Genomic DNA, 16,414 nt, shown 5'->3' with positions numbered 1-16,414 from the left:
TGAGTTGTGCATATTTTATCTGCTGGACTAAAGAATCAGGAGAACTTTCTTAGTATTAATTAATCCTAGACCACAATGACTTTTTCGTATTAAAGAATGACCCAGGTAAACATCTCCACTTTCGAATGGCCGGTTCGAATTGAATCCGTCCAACCATGATTGGTGCACCATCTGTCTATTCTGCATTTTTATCTATTTTTCATTTTTTTATATTTTCTAGTTAATAAAATATAGCATTAATTTTGGATTCTCATTTTCAATTTGAAAAATAGGTTTCGGTTGTTTAAGAGAGAAAAAAAAGGCGAATGGCGAGTGGGCCCAGTCTAAGTGGGTTCGAAGGGTTCGGGGCTGGGGCCATGAGGCTAGTGGCTACCAACTTGGGGGTGCAAACCGTGCGGATGGGGCCTATGGAAATCAGCAAGACAATCCCTTGGTCTCATCATTGCAAGAATGTACTGACCCCACAAGCTTTCATTTCATAATTCATTTTTATTTCACTTGGACCAAGACCCAAGATCCAATATTTATTGCCAAATCCAAAATGTTTGAACTTAAATGTTTGAACTGCACGCTTAAGCATGTACATGCAATCATTGGAGTTTTGTGAATATGAAAATGGGTACATGACTATTTGTTTCGGTGTTTTTGTGTGTGGTCAGGTGTCAGAAAAAGACTCAAGTCTCCACCCAACTTGTTATCCCTTATGATATCGGGCTTGCTTTTGGTATCTTGAGTGTTGTCTTCGTTCAGCTTTTACATCAGCAGCCCTTTTTTGGGGCACAAAAGGTTAATGCCACCAGAATTTGAAACGGGAACCGGCCACTTCTAAGCCCTTGCCCTGGTGTTGCACCAAACCCCTTGGGAAAAACTATTCCTTTTGGTGTTTATGATTTACTTTTTCCATTGACACATACATTTAGGTCTTTTTTTGCAACAAGGACACTAAGTTCATGGTGTTCAGTTGTCTTAAAAATATTTTATAAATGTATCTCAATTTTTATGACAGATTTATGGAACACTATATTACTATTTTTGTTGTCAAACACCCCCTTAAAACATAATGCCCTAAAAATTAAAGCACAATTTAGTTTCAATCTTTAGAATAATATTCTAGTTGCCAAAAAAAATGTGGTTCTACATACCGTCCAACCCCTCTCCTTCTCTTTGTCTAGATCCATGGTTTTTATAATGTAATGTGAATCTCATTCTGCAGCTTCAGTGGATTAAACAGTTTAGAGATCAGCCTCGGATGTCAAATCTACTATAAAGATGTCAAATCTACTATCAAAATGTACTATCAAACCTGGCCTTAAGGAGCAGAGACAAAGGGGAAATGAGAGTGGGTGTAAATGAACATCGTTTATAACCACCTAGCCAATCTGATCATTAAATTATGACAATTTTTCAAATCCAACTTCTTCAATGAGCTCAATGTGGGGTTGACGAAACTTTGTCAAAACCCAACGCACTAATACCAAATTTATTAGAGCTTCTAAATTCACAGTTTAACATTGATAAAAAAAAAATAGAGGGATCATAATCTAATTCGTACATTTCAATAACCTATTTCCACACATAGATTTAGGTCCCCATCGTTTATCCGCCAAGACAAACTAAAAAATATAAAGGATGGGAAAGAAAAAGTAAGTAGTTTAAAGTCAAAAAGAAGGGAATTTTGACGCAGTAAAAAATAATTACTTGTGAGATATTCTCAGACAGATCTAGACATATTCGACGATGGATAATTCCTTTTATTGGTGGATGTCTAATCTTTTAAAATAACAATAAATCAGTAGTCCAGTTATTGGTAAAACTGTAAACGCCAAAATTGCCAAGGCATGTCCTCAAAGCAAAAAACTGATCTCTAAAATGTTTTCAGATGAAGCTAAGGCTGTGCTAATTAAAAACCATGGTTTTAGCCCCGAAACAAGTTTTTTCCAAAATAAACTTTGTTGTTGTAACCAGTTAATTATCAGAATCATGATCCAAAGCGAATAGCTAGTGATTTACATGATTTTGGCACGTAAAGAAATGCATTTCCCTTCTAAAGGTGAACAGCTGAAGGCCTTTTTATTTTGAATCATATATGTTTCTGCTCAACAATCTAAACGAGAAAGAATTAAGAGGGATCATGATCCTTGATTTTCTTTATAGTTGTAGGCTTCCTTGGCCAAACCACGTTCGTAGCGCCAGCTTCCTTTGATCTATTCTTTCTCAACTTCTTTTCCTTTCGTTCAATTTATCTTATTCATCTTTAACGTGATAGTTAATAGAGTCATAATGTGGTCTTCATTTTTCTTATGGGTTATAAAAACACACTATAATCATTACAAGGATAGATGTGATTTGTTTCGAGTGAGCGAGATGATCGTCCCATCGCCTGAAGCAAGGCCTGAAGGGCCCCCATTCTTCCTGCCTCTAGGGTTCTGAGCTGCGTCGGTGTCAATGATAAAACGGTGCACCCTTCAACTAGATGTTATTTGTTTTACATCTCTAAAACGTAAATATCTTTTATTTTGTTTGCAGATGATCTTGTTTTGTTGGTATCTGGAACTAGTATAATGTATCAAGTAATTGAACCAACAAGAAAGAGGAAACGTGACTTACTTTTGCAGCGGGGAAGCTTGGATACCGATGGAAGATTTGGATGAGCAGTGGCCGTCTTCTTGTTGACATTGACATCCTGCCGACCTCAATGCACTCCATGGCCATCTCCCCTCTATTCAAAACCATCTGCTCTACTGTTGGACCTTCTCCGGTAAATTCTCGTAGCGTTGTTAAGTGCCACCAACTCAAGGTCCAGCCAACTATACAAAATGATCATCTCCAACAGTTAGCTAGTCCACGGCTGAAAGTTGGTCCAGTCCCATAGCTTGGTCCCAGTAAGGCTGCCATTCTGAACGTTGCAGAGTTTACACCAAAGGATGATGTGGTCAATGTTGGATCGAATCCTTTAAATCTCTTTTTAATGTTCATTTTCACGATGCGATTTGGTGCCATTCTACTCACCAAAAAGCCTTGCAGCAGAACAACGCAGATCTGTCGACGCTGGTTTGTAGTAGCTCTGACCCTAAGGAGAGCAGAATCAGATCCAGTTAAATATTGCCCCACCTACACCTGACCAAACTGAATTACTTATACTTTTTACCCAGCCCACACACTCTTAAATATTACAGTAATCACTTTTCTTAATGGTTGGATATTTATATGTTCACCACTAAGTGATTGTGCAGCCTTCACTGAATAAATGGTAGAGCACAATTAAAGATGGGACTGATGGAATCCGACCTGTGGTTGGGCATAGATATACACCCTTTTAAAGAAAAAGGAAATATCAGAAACAGCTAACACCGTAATACACGTGAGATATTTGAGAGAGGCCGATCTATATATTGTGATCAACGCAAAATAATAAGCCTGAATTCGAGGGAAACAAATGATCAAAGAAGAAGGAGAACGGGTCATCGTTCTGCTGTCTGAACATTTTCTCGACAGCCCAAAAGTGAATCACATAATTGTCAAGAAAATTTCGAACTTGTTTTTGACCACCACCACCACCACCACCAGCTGATAAGGGGATTCCTGACAAGGAGAGTTTCCCTCTGCTGCATGCTTCTTCTCCTTCCCGACTGGGCACCTTCCCGGATCGAGCTAAAATTTAGAATAAAGAAATCAAAGTACTTAACACAGCCAAGAGATGAGCAGACCAAAGAGATCAGAGTAGGAAGCAGAATCTTAACAACCACTTGGAAATCGCGTTTCATGGAGAACCATCCCACAAACAGAGAGAGAGTGAGAGCCTGCCAAATGGCCTTTAGCAAATTTTGGGAGCCATTTCTGCTAGGGGAAACTTCCACGCAGGCCTGCTAAATTCCCCTTTTAGTAGTCTTCAATGGTTTACCCAGTTTATCATGAAACTTCCAGGTCACAATATGTAACGTTATCTTCCAGCAGACTTTTGATCTTTTACAACTAAAACGTACCCCCTGATCTACCTCTCAAACTCGTCGCGAGTACTCTGACATGACATCTTGACTGCCTAAAGAAACCAACAGCATAACTCCAAATATTGGCTGTAACTGGCAATTGAACAACAGATGTTTTCGCTCTCCATTCTTCAATAGATCCTTTTACATAGAACACAAGAGGTCGAACTGACACAAACAATTATATTCTTTGCTCTATAAGAGGCCTAGATTGCAACCAATCAGCAAACACCAAGAAGCCCATGGAAGCCCTTTGGAAATGCATAAGTGGACCAAAATCAGCTGCCCAATCTGCTTGTCTATCTGTCAAGGCCATGTTATATGGGATTCCAATTTGGGTGGCTCCTTTCTATATAATTTTTGGCTCTGGAGTACTTTTCCATATTCGAGCCCACTTTCAAATGCACGGTTGAGCAAGTCTTGATTCGAACATTGTGATGATGCCGCAATTCAACACTTTCCTGCAGCGCGTGTTCGTGGACCAGTTTTTTGGTGCAATAATGGGTGCAAGGCAAAGAACATCTCCTCCTTTATAGTGCTAGAAAATCAATCATTCCGAATACCCAACTTCGGCATGGAGGGAGTGGATGTGGTTTGAAGGGGCGCATCCCAGAGCTCATTGGTTCACCTATTTGATTTGTGAAGGAAGGCTGTTATCCCAGAGTTAATTCTTCTTCTGCCCTCTTTCCATCAAGTCCTGAAGGATTAAGTGTGGATAGTTCAAAAATATCCTAATTCCAACTTTTCAGCATGGTTTTGGCCTATGAAATGTTGGCCGAAAGCATCCTTCCACACTGTTCTGTCGGGTATTTTGCTTGCCAGGAACGAAGCAGGGTAGTCCACAAGAGGTCATTTGAAAGGAAGCGTACAGCATTTGGGCCAGCTATCAGGCGCAGGCGAAGGAGCCTTTCGAAAGATCCATGGCAACAACAGAGCCATGGTCAGAGGTCTCAGAGTGCCAATTTTGCAACCAAATTGTGATGAGTGACAAGAACACCAACAAGACGTGCACCATCGGAGTTCGTCACTGGCAAGAGAATGTTACCATGTTCGGTATTAGAAATTTAGAAGGATATACATTGATGAAAATCTTTTCCTAAGACAGGGCTGCTGAACGAAGCCTTGGAGGAGGAAGGTAAGAGCAGGCCTAGCACATATTTGTGGTAGACAACCGTCAAGCTTTGTTGAAGTGGCTTCTGCCAAAGTTTTTTGTTTAATAAAATGTCAAAGGCTATCTTGCAGCAGTTTATTGCGGCCTTGAAAGCCATTTAGAATTCCGAATATTGGCACAGAAATGTGCGCACGTAAGCTCTTTAGTTTTCTATGAACCTACTGTCAAAATTGCTTATGGATTTATTGGAAGTATTTGGCGTCCTTTATAAAGTATCATCCCCATTGCTGAAATTAATCCGTACAGCTGGAAAGAACCTTGAGTCGGAAGTCCACATAAGTTACTTCCATCATATGATGTGTAGAGCATATTATTCTTCATAAACAAAAGCCATAACCATTCTGAAGCTCTTTTAACAAAGGGTAGCCCAACCATCTTACCACCCAAAATCATGCTTTATAGGTACTGCAATTCCCTACCTAAGTCAGCTTCCGGGCTTTAGGTATACTCTTCCATTGTGGCGAATCATTGTTGTCATAAGTTCGAGTCCACAGGCTACAACAAGACAGATACTTGCACCTCATAAGATCAGATCATAAATCTTTCTTCATCAGTGCTAGGTAACCCAAAAGGGCTAGATTAGCATTATTTACATAAAAAATTCTTCTACTCTCTGCACAACCCTCAGTAATATAGAATGACATAGTACCTCTCTCAGGCTGGCGCCTGGCATATGCGGTTTCTTACAAGGCTCCATATCTCATAAAAACTTACTGAACATATTCCCTAGAAGACCATAAATGGAAGCAGGACAGAATGACAAACAGCGAACAGAAGCAGACAAAATAAACTTGATTAAGGATAAGTGGCCAACAGAACAGAGCATAATTGTCTTCCCCTGTTAAACTTAATAATCACTTGTTCCTCGTCTGAACACCTAAATTTTTAATGAGAAATGGACCAACTCTCCACCCATACACCTAAGTTCCTAACAAGTTACTTCTCTCATTTAACAGACGAAGTGCAAAGAAAGAAAACTTATCAATCGGTGATAACAAAGGCTCACCTTCCCGAATATACCTTCCCATTTCATTGCATCAGAGAGAGAAAGAGAGAGAGAGAGAGCGTGTCTGCGTATGTGGATTAATAAAAAAGCTAACTGGAAAAGGCCGGTACCATTAACGCACATATACGCCCGTATGGAGAAGCAATTAATAAGGATACAGTGCCTCACAATCTAAAAAGATTGGGGAGGAGTTTCCTCTGACTCTCGCTGCTCTAGAGCCTACCAAAATCCCTCTTTCCCAAGACAACCGCTCATTCCCTCCATCCAATAACCGCATGTTTAGCATCATCACGTAATAAGACCACACCGTCTATTGCCCTTTCGCAGTCTGCAAATATTATTTCGATGATCATCATATCTCGTGGAAGATCTCTGCAGCCTGCATGGTTCTGTGTTCATCTGATCACGGCCGATTTCCTCCAATGGGCGACATTCTTGACTTATGACAACACAATGCAGAAAAGATAACAAAAAGTTGGAATGATCTCTCTCTACCATCGTCGTCACAAGCAGAACAAATTGATGCCAAGCCGTGCTCTGTAACTAAAAGAATTAGACCAAACAAGTGCCTCTTAATTGCTGCTGATTGAATTCATCAACAGCATCTAACGGTTTGGATGGCCTAGAAGGGAGAGATAGAGAGAAACAGAAAATCTGGCTACCTCCTTTTCGGAGGCAGTGTTAAATTTCGTTTGCCATTTGAGGCAGTAACTAGCAACCACCTCTCTGACACCTTAGAAAGCCACTTCTCAGAGACAAATTGGAGACGTTCGGAATTTGGATGCAGAAAGCGACGTCTTGAGATGTGTGATTTAACAACTATAAAGCATGTGTTTGAAATTTTTGAAATATATCTTTGGTACGTAAATAACGAGAGATTCTTCAGCCGAGAGAGAGAGAGAGAGAGAGAGAGCAGAAGGTGGCGTGCGAACTTGGGTTTGGTCAGATGCAAAATACATACAAGAAAAGCACCACACGCCAAGAGACGCCCAGCTGTGATTTCATGTCTCTTGTGGAAACTTAGCTGGGCGATGTGGGTTAAGTCCCTTCACTGATTCTGGAGGCAAAGAGTGTATTGTTATTTCACTTAACCATTTTTGTTATCAATGTATCATTGTTGGGTCATGATAATCAGACTCATGTTTTTTCTGTTTTTCCTTTTTTTGCTCATGAACCAATGTGCCGCAGATTGCTGAGGTTTCGTGGGCATTCATCAGATATCATGCTTGTTCCGTCGACCGAACAACGTATATATATTATGGTTAAAACTTAAAAGACGGCATCAGTCTAGGCCACTCAGACTCTTTTCAAGATCACCTGTAGGTCTCTCTGCTGCTTACCCCTCTTCCCTTTCCTTTGCTGCGCACCACTATAAAGATAAAATCCGGAGGCCACCAACTAAACACCTATTGCTCACTTTTCTTACTCATGGACAGACGTTGCTGCCTTTACGTATGTCTTCTCTCCTCTCTAGTGCTCCTCATGCTCTTAAACCCAGCCCAGTTGAAGTTCCCTGTTGCAGGTGAGTGAGGCCACTCTCAAATCTTCTTCTCTCGCACTTAACGTGGTTTTCGTTGCTCGTCTTTCTTGATCTGCTGAATAACCTTTGTTCTTTCTTTAACTTTTCTTGTTTCAGGAAAATCGCTGTCCACATTGCTTGATGAATCTAAGGTAGTGCCTGCAGCCAAGCACATTGCTGATATCTAAAACCGCCTCTTCAGTACTATTTAGATCATCTGTTAAAGAAAGAATATGGTCACCTCATTTCTCTTCCTCTACTGCAGGTTCAAGCTGCTGAGGGAGAAAGCAAGGTTGTTTACGGAGGAGGCATGGTCATAGGCTCAAGGCCTCCAAGATGCCAGAGGAGGTGTGCTTCTTGTGGGCACTGCCGAGCGATTCAGGTGCCGGCCGTCCCTCAATTCAAGAACGGAGGAAGAGGCACCGTGGTGTCTTCCACAAATGCAATAGGTGCTGATACATCGAACTACAAGCCCATGAGTTGGAAATGCAAATGTGGGGATGTAATCTACAACCCATGAACGTCAAGTAACAACTCAGGCAGAAACAAAAAATCATGTCCTATAATTTTACATACGTAAATCCACCTTGTTAAATTTTGTATTCAGTACCTTTCTTTCAATCCTCTTAATATATATATATATACATCTTTCAGTTCAAAATGATAGTACATATTACATTGATTTGCTGATACGTGTTGCATATATGAAGTTATGAAATATCATGTTTCATTAACGTGAATTGGATGCAAGTTCACTTTATTATGCGTTGATGGGGCTGAGTGGTACTTGGTACGTATGGCCTGCAACGGAATCTGCATGCCCACTGCACGCAATCTGCAGAAACTTTTTGAATCGGAGACAGGCAAACTGATCGAGCTGTGGAGGCTATGTGCATCTTCGTCTGCCACCACAAAAAGATGTTTTGATTTTTTCTGAAAAAGATGAAAATAAGTTTGTTTGGCTTCAGAGAAAAGCAGAAAAATGGTTCACGGTATTTGTTTGAATCTTTGCGCAAGGTCTGGCGCTTCGCCATATCCTGCAGAGAATGACCTGCACCAATTCCTTCTATCTACCTTTTTCTCTTTTATTTGAGTTGCATGGGTATGTGGTAATGGTGAGACTTCTTCATAAAGCATATCCCGGTGGCTTTTGCCCGCAAGTCTTTTCAAGCAGCTCTCTAGCAAGCAGTAGGCATTCATTTCGCAGTTAAAAGGCAAACTGGATTTTACTTCTTTAAAATTTGCTCACAGATACTAAGTAGCACCTTTTTGGGTTTATGACGCATATGGGCCATGGCGTAACTAGAAATTTTTTAGCTAAGAGGTACTATTATTTCAATTTCAAACTTTAAAGGACACTCACGTATTAGAAAAAAAAAAGAAAAGAATGAAATATCATTGTGTATAAAGCAGTTAAATTTGGTGCACTGGTGTGGGCAATTGACCATAGCAGCCACAACGTGGCTCTACTACTGAATCTGGGTTTACATTACTACAGTTTGGCCCTTCGTAGCTCCGGCCGCGGTAATTGGACCCGTCCAAGGTATCAGCACTTAACGGTCAGCTTCTTGGGTTGGTCCGACTAAGTCACTGGCTGGGTCAGACCTGTATTGGACCACGAATTGAAGGGTCTACATGATCCTGCAGGTGGGCTTGGATCCAGGACTAGGATCAAGTGCTTGATCCTCTTAGACCATGCATGGTCCGGTGCCAATCACACTTACAAAGGCTCGACCAGGGAATTGATACCAAGTTCAGCCTCACATATAAGATTGGCTATGTTTCAGGAGGGATAGTTTTGTTCAGGTGTTCCATGATGAGAGGTGGAACGCTGGAATATATAAAAAAAAACACCTACCATATAAGCACTCTAATCGGTGCCCATATTGCTTATTTGGCAAAAATAACTTTTAAACATAAGCCACTCAAGTTACCACAAGTACGAACTTATGGGCACATTTTAGACTCAATTCTTTGTTAAATAATTCAATCTAGATTATAAGACTTTTGGCGGCACTGTTAGAGTAGGGACCAGTCCTCGCGAGTGCCGTTCTGCTTTGAGAATGTTATGGGTGGTTAACACCACACCCATGGTCCATTTCTAGCTACCTCAGCCCAGACTGGAATATGTACAGTAGTAGGTCACGTGAAGGCAAATTCATGTACGTTCATGCCTAGGGCTGGAAGTGGGCGAAGCCGACACCCCAACGAGCCCAGTGGACTGGCCCACTTCCGGTCCGGTCAGGTCTGTAACTGAAACAACAGAGTACAGCAGACAGGATGGAGGTTGACCCACATTACACTGACCACTCAAGCAACCGAGCAGGCTTAGGACAATGGTCCTCATGGCATACGATACGACCGAGTTCATAAAATGGTTTCTCTCTTCTCTCTTGCCATATTCCTTTGCAGCTATAGATTTCATCCTCATAAAATTTTAGCAAAGAAAATCTCGAGATATTTTTTGAAGTGTGTAGGAAATTTAAGAAAATTATGGCGCAGAATGGGGCCAATCACCCTAGACCTTTCACCACGCGGGCCACCACACCATCGTCGTCGAGCACAACGCCCCATGAAAACAACAGCCCTCGTCTGGTTGCTGAGCGAAGTTGTGCAGAACGATTGTCATCATGAGGAAGCGATTGGCACCAAGGGCTCCCTCACCTTCCTCCGCTGGCTCACCAACATCATCCCCTACCACAATCCCGTACCCTTAATAAAAGATATCACAGAGATCAAGGAGCCGAAATGTTCGCAGAGGCAGCAGGAATTGAGACCTACAGGGCACACGAAGAAGGTGAGAGCACAGACGCCACCGTTCCCATCTTCCAACACGAAGTTGCAGGGTTCCTTGACACAGAGAAGGCAATCCGAGACGGCTCCTCCCATCGCCACGGTTCTCTCTCTTTTTCCGTTCCCCCCTTGTCGCTATCTCCTCCTGCTGTGGTTACAGCTTGGCTTTCTCGTTCTCAACACGAAAAACCAACATGATTCTGAGTGCCAGAAACTAATAATCGCCACCAAATTGCATTTTTCGGGGGAAATTCTTCGTACCCATCTGCTTTTAAAACAGCACAAGAGGAATATACTCACAGGAAATGCAGCCAGTAAAGCCGATCGGGCATTAGCTATGCTTATCAGCAGCTCATCTTCCTATGATTGCATGTTACAGAATCAAGCCTGGAGCCAAGTCTTGCCACTGTCGACTGGTCTGCAAAGTACAATCCATTGAAAGATTTTGTGTCCTTGCAAGAGATTCCTCCAGTGCTTCTAAGCGAACAGCTTAGAGGAACATTTAGTAAATTAGTTAGTTGGTCCTTCTGACTTAGACGCGTGAGCAATTTCCGAACTGCTACCCGATCGAAGACTCTCCTACTAAACCACCGGGGTCTTCCAAGATTGAACAGATATTGGGTTACATTAATCGCAATCCCCCAAAAAGATGGTAAATAGAATCTTCATGTGAAGGCAGAGCCGTGTTTTGGCCTTTTTATTAGATAACATTCCAAACTTTTATTATACACTCCTCACAACTGTGACAACTCTTATCTACCTCTTCTTGATTTTTTTTTTTCTTTTTTCTCCCTTGTCACTTTATGAGCAGAAAGATAGACAACTGATCCAAACTGTAATATAAACAGAAGTCATATCCAGTTTATATATAAATCACTAGGGGAATCCTTTACACACTTTATTCTTACTACATTGAGGTTCCATATTAAGCCTTCTACTTCTACATGCGAAATGGTGATAAAATCACCTTAAGAACCTGGTTACAGGGCTGAAGAATCTATTAGGTGGCCATGGTATGGGTCTTCTCTTCCTTTTGAAGATGCAGGGCCTGATCATCTTACGAAATCGATTGCTTTTGCTGGTGTTCATCATAAGCCAATAATGCAACAATGCCCTCACGAGAGTTGTGGTGGTGCCAAATGATCTCTTACTAAGAAATCTAGTGTTCGAGAACTGGTGCATGTTAAATCAGAAGCTTTCCGATAATGTTGACGGAGCAGTCGTCGGGACTAACTTTACTGCCGTTCGTGGGTTAGTTCTAGCCTTCCAAATGCTCCACTAAAAAGAAAAAAAAAAAGTTAAATCAAGAGACAAAAGAAATATATATATTAAGTCGTGGCCCAGAAGGAATTTTTCTGACACTAAAATTCCAGAACAATTTTTCTGAAACAAGTTGGGGAAAGTTATTCCGAATGCAAGATGTCATCGAAATTCTGAAACTATTAGTCCAGTTTCATGGGCCTGAAAAATTATCCTAGAAAAAAAAGTCTAACATTTGTTAAAACGTACATAAGGTTTGGGTCATGAAGTCTGGATCTAAATCCAGATTCAGACGTCATATTAGGTGTTTCCTTTTTAAGGTTATATTTTTTTCATTAATGGCATGGCTGTAATATTCTTTGTTTTGAATAGGACTTATTAGTCCATGGTGTAAAAAAAAATTAATTTTATAATATAATCTTAGGTTCAGCAGATAGTTACTATTGCTGCCGTCCCTATCATTTGGCACTTCTCTTCTGTTCTCCTTCTTTCTTGTTTTTCTGTGCATAAGTCTTCTGGATGACACAATAATCTGATATTACAATCAAAGCCAATTGTAAGGAGTTACTGGAAGTACGCTCAAAGAGATCTAAGTTGTCTTTTTACTTAAGAAATCCCATTTTTCTAACGATAATCTGATCTCTCATCATCTTTGTCTTTGTCTTCTTATTTCTATTCTTTGTGATCTCTCATCATTCGTTTTTTCCTTGTTATTCTTTCGGTATTCTTTTTAATCTATACTCTTATATAGTCCTCTTTTTAGTCTGCTCATAATTCTGACCATTCTTAGTAGGCCAACGTCCCTTTTGTCTAGTCAGTTCCTTATAAATTAGTAGCAATAGTACTAAACCACTATTTATCATCACAATTGGCAGCGCTTTCATTATTATATCTGCTCTATAGTTCTTTATTCTCCTTTATATTTGGCCACCAATTTTGTCCATCTGTCAAGCTTGTGCATGTTGATAGAAACAAGTTACTATCTTTGTTCTTTTCCAACAGGGCTCTCACACCAAAAGAAAAAAGCATAGGTTCACAAAAAGTCTTCCTCTCTTTGCCCCACTTCCAGCAGGTTTTATCCCCCTAGCAGGCTCAAAAAAAAAAAACTTTTCCTTTTCGCTTATTTGTCTGCAAGATAGTTGATAGGGGCTGATACTGTTTTATTGTTGATTAGAGGTCTCCTTCTTCATATTCGTCTTTCTTATTTGTTTTGTTTTTGTTCCTCTAGTTTTGTTTTTGTTCTTCCCTTGTCAATGGATTCCTCTACAGATTCTGGTGGCAACTTCTTCAATCAACTAGTCACTGAAAAACTCATTCTAATTTCTTGACCAAACAAATACTTTTGTTTACAGAGTCCAGATCTTGATGAGCATCTCGGTGGTTTCTCTCTTGCACCACTGAAGGTTATTGAACAGACATCTAAGGATGAGAAAGGTGCCACATGTTCCAAGTTCACAAATCAAGAACATACATCTTGGGGAAAACGCGACCAATCTTTGGTCGCATACATCACTTGGACACTCTCTCAAGTATTGGCTACTCTTTCATATGATTACACTGTAGTAGAGCTATGGAATCATTTATCTCAAACCTATTCTCAGATATCATAGGCACAAGTTTTATTTTTGAAGAAAAAATTTCAGAATTTGAAAAAGGGTTCGATGTCAGCCATGGTGTATATTTGTCGCATGAAGGCCATCACCGATAAGTTAACCGTCATTGCTAGTGCTAATTCAGATAAGAACAAAGTACAACAGCTTCTAAAGCGCTTAAAACTTGATTTTGACATGCTTACTATAGCACTGTAGTGTTTTCCGCAGCTGCCCACTTTTGAAGAACTAGGCAATGTTTCCTCATCACGAGAATACCATGAAGCAGACAGCAGAAGAAAAAGATTCAACCAGTTTTCATTCAATGCTTGCTACGTAGGCTATGGATGAGGAAATGGAGGACATCAAGGGGGTAGGGGCAGCGACCATTTGGGACGTGGAGAACAAGACAGTTTGCCTACACCCATCATTGCAGGGAGCTCCATTACAAGAAATCAAAACCAAATCTCCACAAGCTTCATAGAAGGGGACATGTGAAAGTTAACTGTTGGCTTAACCCACAGAATAAAGAAAAATGCATTAGACTGAAAATAAACCAATTATCCCACAGAATAAAGAAAAATGCATTAGACTGAAAATAAACCAACTAACTTTCAGGAAACTAAGATACCACGAGGAGATGTACATCAGGTCTTATTGTCAGCCTTGTCACAAATAACGTTCAAGCAAAATGATATGCGTTCAATCGTCAAATTTACTCGTCCTGTCTATGTTAAGGATCTTCAAACGAATGAGATGTTTGCTAGGAAGAAAGGAGGGGGCGGACAACATGGAAACATATGCCTTCAAGGAGAACCCAATCATCTCTTCAGTTTCTGTTCTTCAGTTGGAACCATCGAAGCGTTCTTCAGAGTCGTTAAAGTGTTTCAATTCTAACCAGAACTCTCGCACAATCGTTTGAGGCATTGTAGTAGAAGTTTTGTTAAAAGTGTTGTTTCTAACAATATTCCAAAGTCTGTTTGCCACATCCTTCATAGTCTAAGAAGTGCTCGAGTTCACAACACTGTAAGAGTCACCTTCTTCCATTTCATATTATTAATAAGAGCTTTGAGGCCTTTTGAAATCGTTTGCTCTAACCTTTGGGAACCCACTAACATTCCTTTTTTTTTTTATCTAAAAGCCGATAGTATATCATTTTCATTGATTCATGTTCCTGCTATACTTGAATATATTTCATGAAATATAAACATGAAATATTTCAAATATTTCAAAATTCTCATTCTATAGTTAAAACAAAATTTTCAGCAATCTTCAAGATAATGGCATAAAACGATAGATTTCTTACCCATATACCCCACAACAAAATAAAGTTGCAAAAAGAAAAAAATCACCATATAATAGAAAGTGCTATAAGCATGTTCCATGACAATAATGTGCCCATTAGCCTTTGGACGGAGGCTTTTCATACATCGGTCTACATTACAAATTGTCTCCCTATGTCCATCTTCAACGAAAAATCTTCCTATTATATTTTATTTGATCAACAACAATGCTATAATGAAATGCATGTTTTTTGGATATATTATGTGCATAGTTATTCATCTTTAACAAATAAGTTTAAAGACAAGGGGACAAGGCGTATATTTATAGGATACGTAGACTAATATCAATGATACCGGTGTTATGATCCCACTTCAAAACGTGTAAAAGCCTCCAGAAATGTTTTTGATGAACAAGATTTTGGCATGGACCCTATCTTTTGGCACTTTTCTTCTCCTTCTTTCTTGCTTTTCTGTGCATAAGTTTTTCGTTAGATGACACAGTAATCTGATATTACAAAAATCTAAGACCCTTGGCTTGGCAGCATTAGTTCATTAAGATTACAAACATCTGGATGTGAAAATAAATGTACTCCAATTGCTAGGCAAGACATCAAGGGGAACAATATGCATAACCGACGATCAGTGAAAATCCAGAAATCAGCTGGCATAGAATATTTAAACAATGCATGGATTTCAAAAATTTTAAGCAGGAAGCTGATCTTGACCTACTTGCTCAACTACAAAAACGGAACCGAAAAGATCACCATAGGCAGCATTGATGAACACTATCAATCTATCATTAGTGAAAGTATAAAGGGATTAATCCCAGCTCTTCATCTACGATGTCAATAACAAAGCTAGTAAACAAAGAGGTGAATGCAATTGTCATCTGCACAACTACTAGAATTTGACTGTCAACATACAAAATGAAAATACGCATTCATAAGTTTTATTTACCAGCAGTCACAGCATTCAAGCTGAGAAGCCCCTAATTTTGAAGCCTAACAAGATCATTCTTCAACTGAATTATGAGGAAAAAAATTTAAAAAAAAAAATTAGTTGTATAATAGAACGCCTCCTCCATTTGTTACACAGGCAATATGTATCTGCCAATCACATTTTGCTTCAGCCTGCTCGCCATCTTCTAAAAGGATTTGGAATAGAATGACAATAAATTCCAGTTGTCATGTTCAATGATGCCAAAAGAATAAGAGCAGCTCAGTTGCCCAAGCATGAATGACCAAATATGGTTCAGTAAAATCGCAAAAAACACACAAGGACACCAGGAACTATTTGTTCTCTTTATCAACCATTTTATTCAATTCAAAGTTGTACTGCTTGTTTGAGAAGCACTATAAATTATGCTGAATTGTACTGATGTTCAATACAAAACTGTTGGGGCACAAGACAATCATGGTCTAACATGTACTACGAGCCAATACTATGTCGTCATATTTCATTAACCTGTTCTTTCAACAGGAAAATGGGAAAAGCACTAGATTTTCAACCTCATCTCTCTTAGAATATCCATTTGCATGCAAGAACCATAGTTCATAATTATCAGGAGCTAGCCAGTTTAAAATGCTAAAGCACAGCAATCATTGCATGATATCTTGTGCACAGTAAAATACTAATATTAGAAGTTTAGAACAAACTGCAAAATTCTAAACAATGGTGGTTAAGTTCCTCATGTTTTGGAGACAAAGAGGATGATAAAATTTCTTCAAAACTAATAAACTCCTTTCAAAGTACAATTCTGAGAGGATGTTCTTATGAGGTGACCAGTATCACTACAAATTTTATTCCA

The 16,414-nt window shown here is 39.7% G+C and overlaps 1 protein-coding gene across 3 annotated transcripts; it reads left to right on the top strand.

The window, feature by feature from the left end:
• The first annotated feature begins 7,113 nt into the window (after positions 1-7,113).
• Positions 7,114-8,288, top strand: LOC116260616 (EPIDERMAL PATTERNING FACTOR-like protein 2). 3 transcript variants are annotated; one of them, XM_031639067.2, is made up of 5 exons: positions 7,114-7,235; positions 7,352-7,482; positions 7,600-7,685; positions 7,800-7,834; positions 7,948-8,288. In XM_031639067.2, exons 3-5 carry the CDS (start codon positions 7,646-7,648, stop codon positions 8,200-8,202), a joined length of 330 nt encoding a protein of 109 aa, XP_031494927.2. In that variant the 5' UTR covers positions 7,114-7,235; positions 7,352-7,482; positions 7,600-7,645; the 3' UTR covers positions 8,203-8,288. The 3 variants fall into 3 exon arrangements, with proteins under 3 accessions (XP_031494927.2, XP_049935668.1, XP_049935667.1); XM_050079711.1 differs by having other exon boundaries at positions 7,352-7,486; XM_050079710.1 differs by having other exon boundaries at positions 7,352-7,685.
• The last annotated feature ends 8,126 nt before the right edge of the window (positions 8,289-16,414 follow it).

Source organism: Nymphaea colorata, chromosome 9 (assembly GCF_008831285.2).
Source record: "Nymphaea colorata isolate Beijing-Zhang1983 chromosome 9, ASM883128v2, whole genome shotgun sequence".
Lineage (NCBI taxonomy): Eukaryota > Viridiplantae > Streptophyta > Magnoliopsida > Nymphaeales > Nymphaeaceae > Nymphaea > Nymphaea colorata.
Note: the sequence above shows the minus strand (reverse complement) of the source record. Positions and strands in the feature narration are given on the sequence as shown.